Source organism: Pinus tabuliformis, chromosome 2_2 (assembly GCF_031772625.1).
Source record: "Pinus tabuliformis cultivar Carrire ecotype Pingquan chromosome 2_2, CPIR1, whole genome shotgun sequence".
NCBI lineage: Eukaryota > Viridiplantae > Streptophyta > Pinopsida > Pinales > Pinaceae > Pinus > Pinus tabuliformis.
In genome coordinates, this window is record NC_142300.1 from 790216257 (window position 1) to 790228809 (window position 12553).

The window sequence follows — 12553 nt, forward strand, 5'->3', positions numbered from 1 at the left end:
GTCTTAATGTCAAAACGTTCTCCACGAGAACCATGTCCCTTTCATGCTGCTCACAGTGAAGAACGTGATTAGCTTCCAATCCCTCTGAAACCTATTGTGAAGTTGACATAATGTTGTACTATTGTCTGAAATCTCACTTAAACGTATGTAAATTTTCAACCTTTCAGTAAAGAAAACTAAGATCAAGTACATCGTTATGGTGCCATGAAATTGTTATTTGTGATAATAACTAATTAACTTTTACAGGTATGAATAATATACACAACACGCATTCCAAAAGCCCAACAGAATTCTACTGTCAAGAATGGTTGTGTACTGTGTTCATCATTTAGACATGATATACTACAGATTAAAAGAGCACATATTCAATCTCGCTTATTCGTGGTAAAACTCATAACCAGACAAACTCTGCACTTATTAAGTGCCCACATTCGACTGCTAAAAGTTGTCACCTCTCTCATGAATGGTTAGATGCACGGTTCTACCCAAAAGAATAAATCAGGTTCCAATCAACAGAGCATTCCCCTGATTCAGGATTAACAATAACAATAATGTAAGAGCTCCAGAAATTTGTGACTTGGAAAGCCACTTACAAAATGAAGTAGACAGATCATAAATGGGGACTGTGGTAAAGAATATATGATCTTGATGATGTACAATGCTGTAAATACCTTTTAAAACTTTCACTTGACAATTTTGACCTAGATTAATGCACTCTTAATTTCATATATTGGTCTGCAGCATGTGTTAATGATTGTATTGAAACTCGAAAACCAGGCCCCATCTGCATGCAATGCGAAAACCACATAAGAATCCATTTATATGACCAAAATTTTGAACTGAAGCTATTTCACAGAAGTGGAAACCAAAAATGTAAATCGGCTTACAGTGCTAGTTAATGTAAAGGTTTTAATATATCCTGCATATCTGGACGCTGCAAAAAACAAAATATATTATTAAAAAAAATGTGACCAAAACCCTAATACAAAGAAGCCAACAATGTAAGGTGTAGCAAAACCTTAAGACTTCAAGGATCATAGATCACTGAAAAATTAATATTTATGGACGGAAACATCTAACATAGATAAGGGAATAAGGGTATTTTTTTCTAGTGCCAGAAATCAGAAAATAAATGAAATCTAAACCACGACTATTATTATACTTATATTGATAGTACACTGGACTTACTATTTTTCAAACCAACTGGCTTTGCAGCAATAAGGGCTTGCAAGAATGCTGCAATATTTTCGAACAATGCTGCTTCTTTAAAGCTAGCCTGTTAATATAACAACAATAACATCAGTAAGTAAAACTTCAAAGAGATAGTAACACATGCACATCAGATCACCTTCACGCTTCAAACACATTCAAATAGAAACAATCTAATACAGTCATTCGTTTCAACGACTTATATTCCAGATTACAAAAGGAAATGATTTTGATATTATATGCATGGGCTATTATGTGTAGAAAAGTATCTTGTTGAATATGTTTCACGTCTATCTTTTACAGCCCTAGGACGTCCATTGCTATTGGAAAATGAAAATCCAACATTTGTAGAGGACTGAAATTTTTCGAAACTCCTGAGTAACTTCACAACTTAATTTAGAATTCTATAATAGAGTGGGCTAAGCGGTAGAAGAGTATCGCCAATCTTGTAGGCTGCTGAGAAGCCCCAACTAAGACAAGCACACCTACGTGATTTTAAACTTTGTGGAAATTTGTAAATAGAAGATGCATTTTTGGAATGTTTTCATAGCTGCCAGATACAACAGATTCAGAATGTATACAATCCTCATTTACATGATCTCAACTGGTTGGCTTATCCGCCAAAAAAGACCTTCACATGACAGTCAAGTGGTTGGCTTATCTGGCAAATAAACACCTCAAATCCTGCTTATCCATACAGCCCCTGATATTTTCCACCTTCGTATCAGAAAATGGGTCTCCCCTTCTCTACCTCGATCTCTACCTCTGCCCCTATGTCGATACACCGCCCCAACAAACGGCCCTGTCATCACCTGCTCTTAAGCCCACAGCTGGCCAAGAACATGCTTTGATACCACTATAATATTCCTAATGGAAAATTAAGAGTGATAATCAAGCAAATGCAGCACATTCCTCATAATAAAAAATTACACAAATCAGATAACCAAAATGGGCCAGAAATACACCAAAATGGGCCAATTTTTATTATATATCTGAAGGAGTAAAATATGGATTGGAAGGAGTGCACCGCCAAAATGGGCCTCTTTTTATTATATATCTGAAGCTAAGTTACCAGGAGACGGATACAGATTCGGATCCGGATCCGGATCCGGATACGGATCCGTTGGATTTTTGAAAAGCCAAGATCCGGATACGGCGAGGATACGGCCAGTACAAAAATATATAATAATATTTTTTGAAATTTTAAAAAATACATTTGATGTTTAAAATCAAAACCATTCATGAATCACAACATTAGAACTAAAATTATTAGACAATTTATGAATCTGAATACTGAAATGATGCATCTTGCCTCATACAAAGATGATAGTAGTAAAAACAAAATGAATGTTTCATCAATGATCACTTTATTAATATGATAATATAGAGTAGGTGTGTCTACAAATCATGAAATGGGTCTACATCATCATCATCTACATATTGCAACTCTACATCATGAATAGACGATCGTGCACCAGGAATGTTAGAAGTTGTTGCAGAAGTAGGAAGTGGTTGTGTAGCATCCTCAAGTAGATTAAGGTGAGTCATGGCATTCAATGTCATGTTCAAGTCAGATATCTCAGGTTCCACATCCCACATCCTATTTGGACCTTTTTTATACTCTGAAGTAGAATGTGATAGAAGGCGAAGGTTGGAATGGACATATACAAGATCCTCAGCCTTCGCTGCTCTCAATCTATTTCTCTTTACCGAATGGATGAAGCCATATGTACTCCAATTCCTCTCAGCTGATGAGGAACTGGCAACCTGTGATAACAACCTCGTGGCTAGGGTTGAGAGATAAGTGCTATCTCCACCATGGAAGCCCCACCAAGTAATAGGATCCATATGCCCCCGATCATCCATGGCTATTGGATTTGAAAAGATCCCAGTGGATTGTACAAATGCTCCAAATTCCTCACGTACATCCTTTGCAATTCCAACTTCCCTATAGATTTTCCTCAAAGCTGTCTTATATCCCTGTACCACTTCAGAATCTCTGTTTGGTGCTGCTCTACCAGGTAAAGACAATATTTTGGAATGGTAATATTTGGGGTGTAGAGCATACGCCAAAAGGTGTAATGGCGTGGTCATTTTGTTCCACCTTTTTGTAACTATGTCTTTCACTTCATTGTAAAATACTTCAAAGGGGTCATGCTCACTTGCCTTGATAATTTCCCGTATTTTCTCCAACATACTATCTATGTTTTCATAGACTTCCCCCAAGCAAGGCATATCTGTGTCAAATGCCCTAATCATGGTTAGAATTGGTTCTGTGAACTGCAAAAGGTATTGGACCTTGTCCCACCATGCATCATCAAGAATGATATACTTTATTCTTTGTCCTCTATCAGAAGTTGAAGTCCTCCATGATTCCCAAAGAGGGTCAATGACCATTCCCTGTAATGCTTGTCTGACCTCCAAAAGCCTCTTTATGACTAAAGTGTGGGAAGCAAATCGAGTTTCGGCAACCTACATAAACATATTGAAAAGTAAAATCTTAAATTAGACATAAAATAAATTGAACATTAAAATTGAGAACTCATAATGCACAACATTGATTAAAATTGGAGTACCTCTTGTAGCTCCAACTTTGCCAAACTCCAATATATGGCTTGGGACATTGAGTGATTGGTGATAAACATTTGGATCTCCTTTGATGCTACATATATTTCATTGATCCACTCAATTTCATCAATCTTGGCTAGCATAAGGTTCAATGAATGCACCGCACATGGAGTCCAAAATATGTGATTGTATTGACTCTCCACAATCAGGCCCGCTGCTCTACAAACCTTTGCATCGTCTGTGATAACTTGGACAACATTTTGTGACCCCACACTTTCTATTGCATCAATAAGAATTGTCGAGATGAACGTTGCATCTTTTTCCACTCCACTGCAATCAATGGCCTTCAAAAACATTGCTCCTTGGGGACAAATTGCAATAACATTAATTAAAGGGCGATTTCTTTGGTCTCTCTATCCATCAGAAACGATGGACACCCCTGTTTCTGCCCATGTATCATGGATTAATTGTCTATCCACAAATTTTCTTTCTGATGTTAACAAAGTGGCGTGTACCTTTTCATACCCGGGGCTCTTGTATCCTTTTGGTGCTTCATTAACTGATTTAATCATTTGTTGCCAATAAGGAGAGCGCACCAAATTGAATGCTAGTCCATTTGCATAGATGCAACGAGCAACATGCTCATCTGCAACTTCTCTACCCTGGTTATTGAATGCTGCTTCAAGAGGCCCTAGAGTAGGCCTTTTATTACTTGTGAGAGCTAGTGTAGATGGCAATGAAGACTTGGTTGTAGAGGCTTGCACAGGGAGTTTTCCCTTGCTAAATTTCTTATCAGCGACATCTTGCAAAGATGCATAAAACTTAACTTTTGCCGGACTCAAACCTGTCCCAGGTTGGCCATTTGGACCATTTGGACCATTGCATACTAACACACCTATGTTGGTTTGCCCAGTGAGATGGGCCTTCACCCTAGTGTATGAGCCATTTCGAATGCTATTGCATTCACTACATCTCTATTTGTACGAACCACCACCAGAGTTTTTGCCAATAATTTCCACACACTGCCATAAAGGAGATCTTGGATCTTTATTGACATTTATTCCTTCACTAGATTCATGCTGTAATGGTTCCATGTTTATCACCCCTGCGTTGATAACCAAATAAAATTAATAAAATTGTCATTCTCAAAACAAAATTCTAATTGTTATTCCTAATATATTATTATATATAATATTAAATATATATGCATGTGTAGGGCAAAATAAAATTACAAAAAAAATATAAAATTCTAAATTATTATTTTATAATAAATAATTTAAAATTTAAATAAATAACTAATTATATATATACATAATTTAAAAACTAATAAATTAATAAATATTAATAAAAAAACAACACACATATTGAATAATTGATATAATTATTGAAATAAAGTTATAAACATAAAATTATTAAAATATTTCTTTAATTTTTATTTTCAACTTACAAGTTAAAGCTTTTAATAAAAATTTATAACTTACAGGTTATATTAATATAACCTATGGCCCATGGGCCAGGGACTTTTAATTTTTATTTATAAAAAAATATTTTAATTTTTAGCCATATAATGATTAATCTGTAACATATAAAAAAAACATTATAATTTTTACAGTTATGTTAATATAACTTACCGCTTTTAGCCATATAATGATTAATCTGTAACATATAAAAAAAACATTATAATTTTTACAGTTATGTTATTATAACTTACCGCCCACGGGCCACGGGCTGTGGGCCGACTTTTAATTTTGTTTATAAAAAAATTATTTTAATTCTTAACCATATGTAACGCATAAAAGAAAATATTATAATTTTTAAGTTTTAACCATATAGATCTTACCGCCTACAACTCTGCGGGCCGACCCACAACGCCTATTGCTCTGCCTGACCCATGACGCGTGCGGAGAACCGGAGACAGACGACGCGCGCGGAGCCTGCTCCTTTGCCCGACCCACGACGCGAGAACTGGAGGATGGCTCACCTGCTCCCTCGATTCTGTTCGACCCACGACGCTGCACAGCGCGACCCACGACACCGCACAGAAAAGCCGCACAAATGCCTGCTCTCACACGCTGCACAGATGCCTGTTCTCCCACGACGCTGCCAACGAGACTCGCCCACGCCCTTTTATAGAATTCCTTGCAACTAAACTAGGAGTGAAACTAGAAGTTAAACGATAATAGAATTTCAATTAACTGAGTTGGATCAACTATTAACTGAAGATCCAAACCCACTTGAACTGCGACATACATTTTGTTAACTGATCATACGGATCCCACCGTATCCGTATCCGTACCAGTTTCGGATTCGGGGATCCGAGGTTTCAGCGCTTGCCCCCCGCGGATCCGGTAACGTAGATCTGAAGGAGTAAAATATGGATTGGAAGGAGTGCACCTAGGCTTGCCTAGGGCAAGCTACAATCCACAAGTGGATGAGTAAAAAGACCCCCCAACAAATGTCTGCGCTAGCCCTTGAAGAACTGCACTGCTGGCTAAATGGAACCACTGTTTGACCCCTCAAATCTAGCCAGAAAATTCTGCCAAATTATTTCTGAGATCCTTGCCAAAAACCCAGAAAACCCCAGAAAGGGTTTACTCTAATTTTGAAGCTCCAAAATGACCTCTATTTTCTCCCACACTTCTGCACTACCTGGAATGATAACCTCTGAGGAAATATGGCTTGGGCAACTCACCCAAATGCTGGAAACTCTTCTATTCTCTTCTATCAACCCCAATTAGCCCCTGCTCTAAATTCCTTTGTCCAAGCTACACCCCCAAACAATCCCACTCAAGAATTGAGCAGTCTCGTGGCTATACTGCGCAGGCCCAGCAATGAAATTCGTTCTGTTGAGTGTTGCTCTCTCTCCTCTTGCAATATCCCTTCTTTCCTCCTGCAATTTGGACAATGAAAGCCCAGCAATGGATGTGGCCTCAATTCCCGACTCCCAATCTCCAAAGGAATTGCGTACTCCCTAGTTTTGCATCCCAACTTGCCAAGGAAATGTGTGGAGCTAGAGATTCTCTCTCTCTCTCAGCCACCACAAGACAAGAAAAACCTCCTAGGGTGGCACTCGAAGTCCACCGAAGAAAGGTTGAGATTACTCCTTGGGAAAAATCTTGTGTTCAACAGCACTATGTGACTCTGCAAAACAACTAGAGCAACCAAGTAAATGTCAAATAATCAAAAGCCCCAAATGATGTTGCCTTCCTCTTATTTATAATCGTTGCTCTCTTCCTTCATGTGGGCCCCTTCACCAAGCAATTCGAGTTCCCTCCTTAGCCATTTGAATTTCTTCATCAAGGGGGTGTGTATTTCACGAGGAAGTGGCCCCCACATTCCACTAAAGAAATAATTTTGACCCCCTTGACCTAAGTACTGGTGGGCTGGTTGCAGGGGTCAAGGATAATCGTTTAAAACTAGAAACGATTTCTTCAAGTTCGGATAGAACTTCTTCTCGGGTTTTCTTTGGAGTATCAGTCATCAACCTCCAAATTTAATTATTATGCTGAAATAGCAGAACTATTTAATTTACCTGATATATGGAAAAACTTCAGATTTTCCACGGAACCAAAAAGGAAATAAAACCCCAATTCATAACCTTATCGCATCCGCCATTCCACAAACCTTTAGTGCATTAAATCTCCGTCATCGATCTCATTCCTCAATCCGATGGTTATGGAGTCACCCGCTCACCAACTAGCTTGGTCAATCCCCACTGTCGATCAATCTCGCCTGATACAACGGCTATCGCATAATCTCGCGTGGATTCTTACACGACCGATATCAGGTTAAGGGTACGCGAGAAAAGTAGTTTTCTCGTGCTATGTGTCACCTACTAAGGGTAATCGCGTGAAATTGTAGAATACCACTTACCACCTTTTGACCATGCGAGATACTACTTACACCTACGAAGACCGCTCTACTATTCTAATTAACGTTTGCGCTTGTTGGCACGCGATGACCATTAGATCTGTTGGATCTGTCCGATCAGACAATTCAGATCTTCTCCTGGGTTTCTTGTGAATTTATCAGGTTTCCTCGCCAGACGTAGCACTTCTGCCAAGTTTATTTAAATACACAGTGAGTGAACATTTAGATGCGACAACACAAGATTATACAAAACTCTAATTCTAGAGGGCTCAAACTGGAAATCAACAAAACTCAAAAATATTTCAAAGGAAATTAAAACCTTCGGGATTTGACCAATCATGCACAGTATTCACAAAGATACAGAGATATTCCAAATTTTACATGCCATTCCTCCTCAGCCAAAATCTGTCAAAATCCCCTTCAACTAATTCAAAACTTACATAAATACTTGTACATTCAACAATCAGATCCTAAATCAATGGATTGAAACTGCCTAATCCTAGATAACATCTAATTTGCATGATATTCTCCTCAAGAATCTCAACTAAGCCTAAACACTTGAATTAATTACAAGATAATTCAAATCCGAGAATTCTAGCTCAAATCCTATCTAGAAAGCTTTGTAAAGTGACAACTAAACAATCCCATGTAGAAATTTCTGTTTTCCCACCCCGGTTTTCAGTTTCTCCTTATTTCTCCCATGTAGTTAAATGCCCATTCCCATAACCATACATTTAACAGACTGAAAAAATAAATATTGCTGAAAACACAAATTCTGGAAATTTTTCAGAATGCTGGAAATTGCAGAATTAAAAATCAGCAATCAAAAACAGCCATTAAAACACATTAAAACACTGATATTTTTGGTCAACTTGACCTTGGAAAAACCCCCTACAACTCTTGGGGAAAACCAGTTTGAGAGCTCTTCTTTATTTCTTAAAATTGCCTTTTTACAGTGAGAATTATTCAGCAAAAAATCAGCAAACAAATTTACAACTTATCTCATTTCCCGTGCCTCACAGCAATCTGGAAATTACAGCAAACAGGACAGCAATAAATGTTGTACGGCCTCCGTTTTGTGTGCAGAAAAATCAGCAAACTGCTGCTCGATTTTTGTGCAAAAATCTGCCTTTCACTATGTGCTGAATCAGCTGTACAAATCTGCTCAACTGCTGCCTTGGAATGTGTGCCAAGCTGCTGTCTCCTTCTCCTCCCTGCTCAGAAATCTCTCTTGCTCTCTTGCTCTCCTTCTCCCAATCTGCTCATGAAAGAATGAATCACATTTTCCTCATATAACTCCAAGTGACTTTTGGGTGATCCAAGTGACTTTTGGGTGATCTCTAAATCCAATGGCTGAAATAGAATTAGATCAATGGCTGAGATTAAATGCTCATTTAAATCTCACTTTCTATTTTTTAATTCACCCCACTTTAATAAAGACCCACTTAGTCATTTATTTCCAAAGTCACTTTTCCTTTCTAATTTTTCATTTACTTTATAAAAGTTACTTTAAAATTAGACTTAGTAACTTTATCACTTAAAGTCACTTTTAAATTAAATTTAACTTTATAAAATTATAAAGTCACTTTAGGAGAAAAATTAAATTCTTTTGGACACTTTTCCCTAGGCCAAAGATCAAAGCCTAAGGGAACCACCTGTCCTCCGGTACCAAATTTCAACACTCCCTCTTACCGAGGAAGGTGTTCCTCACCACACCCATCTTGTCCCTGAAGTAGACATGCTTGCCCCGTGGTAAGGCTTTGGTAAGGATATCTGCAACCTGCTCATCAGTGGAAATATACTCGAGCTTCACAACTCCCTTCTGAACATAGTCTCTGATGAAATGATATTTGATCCCGATATGCTTTGACCTGTCATGAAATACTGGATTCTCCGTGAGTTTAATGCAACTCTGATTATCACAGTAAATCACTGAAGGTCTCAACGGCTGACCAAATAAGCCAAACAACATCTTGCGAAGCCAGATGGCCTCACAACTACCTAGACTGGCTGCCATATACTCTGCTTCCGCTGAACTCAGTGCTACTGACTGCTGCTTCCGGCTGAACCATGACACTACTGCTGAACCCAACCCAAAACAACACCCTGAAGTGCTCTTCCTATCAGAAGCACAACCTGCCCAATCAGAATCAGTGTATCCTGCCAATCTCACTCCATCTCCCTGCCTGTAGTCCAGACCATAATCCATTGTCCCCTGCAAGTACCGCAAAATGTGTTTTGCAGCCACCCAGTGAACCTTCCTAGGCTCACACATAAACTGACTCATCGTGTTGACTGCAAAACAGATATCTGGTCTAGTGTCGACCAAATACATCAAGGAACCAATCAACTGCCTGTACAATGTGGGATCCACCAACTCGGAATCCGAAGCATGAAGCTTCTTCCAGTTGGTGATCATCGGTGTCGACATGGGTCTACAATCCTCCATGTGGAATCTGCTAAGGATGTCCACAATATACTTCCCCTGCCCCAGGAAGAAATGCCCCTCCTCCTGCCACACCTCCAAACCCAAAAAGTAATGCATCAAACCGATGTCCTTCATCTCAAACTCCGCCGCAAGATCTCTCTTGCAGTGCTCTATGAGTCTCTCTGCACCTGTAATGATCAAGTCATTCACATACAGCACCAGAATGAGAGGCTCCTCACCAATCACAATAAAGTAAAGGTTCGGATCTGCCTCACTCTTTGTGAAACCCATCCCCTGCAAATATGTATCTATCCTGGAGTACCAAGCTCTGGGAGCTTGCTTCAGGCCATAAAGGGCCTTCTTCAGTCTGCACACATGGGACTCCTTCCCATGCACCTCAAAGCCCTGTGGCTGCTCAATGTACACCTCCTCCTGTATGAAGCCATTGAGAAATGCGGTCTTCACATCCATCTGGTGGATCTTCCAACCCATCTCTGCTGCTATCGATATAATGGAGCGGATCGAAGTATATCGAGCCACGGGAGCGAAGGTCTCCTCATAATCAACTCCCTCTACCTGGGAGAACCCTCTAGCCACAAACCTCGCTTTGAATTTCTCAATGTTGCCATCTGCAGCATGCTTTACCTTGTAAAGCCATCTGGAAGTAACCACGGATTTGCCCTCAGGCCTCGGCACCACCTCCCAAACATCATTCTTCATGATAGAAGAATACTCCTCCTGCATGGCCTCTCTCCAGACCTGCTGGCTAGCTGCCTCCTCATAGCTAGAAGGCTCAGAGTCAAGGATGTTGGTAACCATCGCCATATAGCTACAAAACCTCTCAGGTGGTCTACTCTCTCTGACCGGCCTCTTCGGCTCAGCAACAGATGTGGCATCTCTCAAGGTGTCCTGAAGCCACTTGGGCTTCCTCTTCCCTGAGCATGCTTCTCCCATAGGAGAATGAAACTCCTCCTCCTCATCACCATCAGTAGCCTGAACTCCTGACTGTCTGTCTGTTGTCCTCCTGCCTGCACCTGAACCTGTAGAAGCTGAGGTACCGTGTGAACTGTCCATCAGTGGACTCCCTAGTGAACTGCTCTGTGAACTGCTCTGCATGCTGCCCGGAGCACCACCCCTTTGGCTCGATGAGCCACTGCTCACTGACGGACCTGACATCCTCATAGATGTACCTCCTGATCCTTCTGATCCCTGCCCACTGGATCCCTGCGACTGACTCAACTGCTGCTGAGGGTCTAGTTGATCCAGATACTCTAACTCCCGTGACCTCCTAAAGGCCCTGTCCTCCTCGAACTTCACATCCCGTCTGACAACAACTCTCCTCTGTGCAGGAATGTAAATCCGAAAGGCCTTTGAGGTCTCACTGTAGCCCACAAAGATACCCTTCTCTGCGATGTGCTCTAGTTTGGTCCTCTTCTCCTTGGGTATATAGGAGTATGTAATGCATCCAAAGATATGAAGATGACCAATATCAGGCTTCTTCCCAGAGAAAGCCTCCTCCGGAGTCATGTGCCCCAAGGCACGATGCGGACTCCTGTTCTGCAAGTAAACAGCTGTGTTGCAGGCCTCTGCCCACAAGAACAATGGCAACCCCTGATCATGTAACATGGCTTTGGCAGCCCCTATGATGGATCTGTTCTTCCTCTCTGCAACCCCGTTCTGCTGGGGGTTGTAAGGAACAGTGAACTCCCTCCTAATGCCTGCCTCCGCACAATAGTCAACAAACTCTCCAAGGGTGTACTCTCCTCCATTGTCCGACCTCAAGGACTTGATCTTTCGACCTGTCTGAGTCTCCACAAGAGCTCTGAACTCCTGAAACCGCTTGAAGACCTCACTCTTGGTCTTCAAAAAATAAATCCAGGTCCTCCTGGAGTGATCATCAATGAATAAAACATAGTACTCATATCCACTCAAGGAAACATGAGACATCCGACCGCTCACATCGGATTGAATCAAATCAAATATCCCCGTTGCTCTGCTGTCACTGTTGGGAAAAGGGGATTTGCCAAACTTGCCCATCGCACAACCTCTGCAAGTATCAAAGTGATCAGTACTGAAATCTGGCACACCTGTAGTGATCTCCCGCAATGTCCTCAAGGCTCCATGATACATATGTCCCATCCTGCGGTGCCAAATCTCACACAGCTCAGAACTGCTAGCTCTGCTGTCGGTACTACTACTCAATGCCAAAAGGAGTTGGAATGCAAACTTATACACCTTTGCATGGCGTACACCTATCACTCTAGCTGAATCAGCTGGAGTGCCCCTGGGATACATCAACACCTGTCCTCCCCTGAACAGTACCTCATATCCTCTGTCCTCCAAAGCTGAGACGGATATGAGGTTCTTCCTCATCCCTGGCACATAAAGAACCTCTGACACCTTCAAGGGAGGTTTGGACTCCCTCTGAAATGTCACTGTCCCCACCCCGACTGCTCTAACAACTCTGTCATCACCAAG

The 12553-nt window shown here is 40.7% G+C and overlaps 1 protein-coding gene across 1 annotated transcript in view; it reads right to left on the reverse strand.

Annotated features, from left to right (window-relative positions):
- Window positions 1-276: 276 nt before the first annotated feature.
- LOC149195062 (Ribosomal protein L1p/L10e family) overlaps window positions 277-12553 on the reverse strand; it is a 196850-nt gene continuing 184573 nt past the window's right edge. The window contains exons 8-10 of the mRNA XM_089405237.1: window positions 1189-1276; window positions 888-934; window positions 277-784 (exon numbers count right to left, since the gene is read on the reverse strand). Coding sequence (XP_089261363.1) covers window positions 707-784; window positions 888-934; window positions 1189-1276 — 213 coding nt within the window. The 3' untranslated portion in view covers window positions 277-706. The remainder of the gene's footprint in view (window positions 785-887; window positions 935-1188; window positions 1277-12553) is intronic.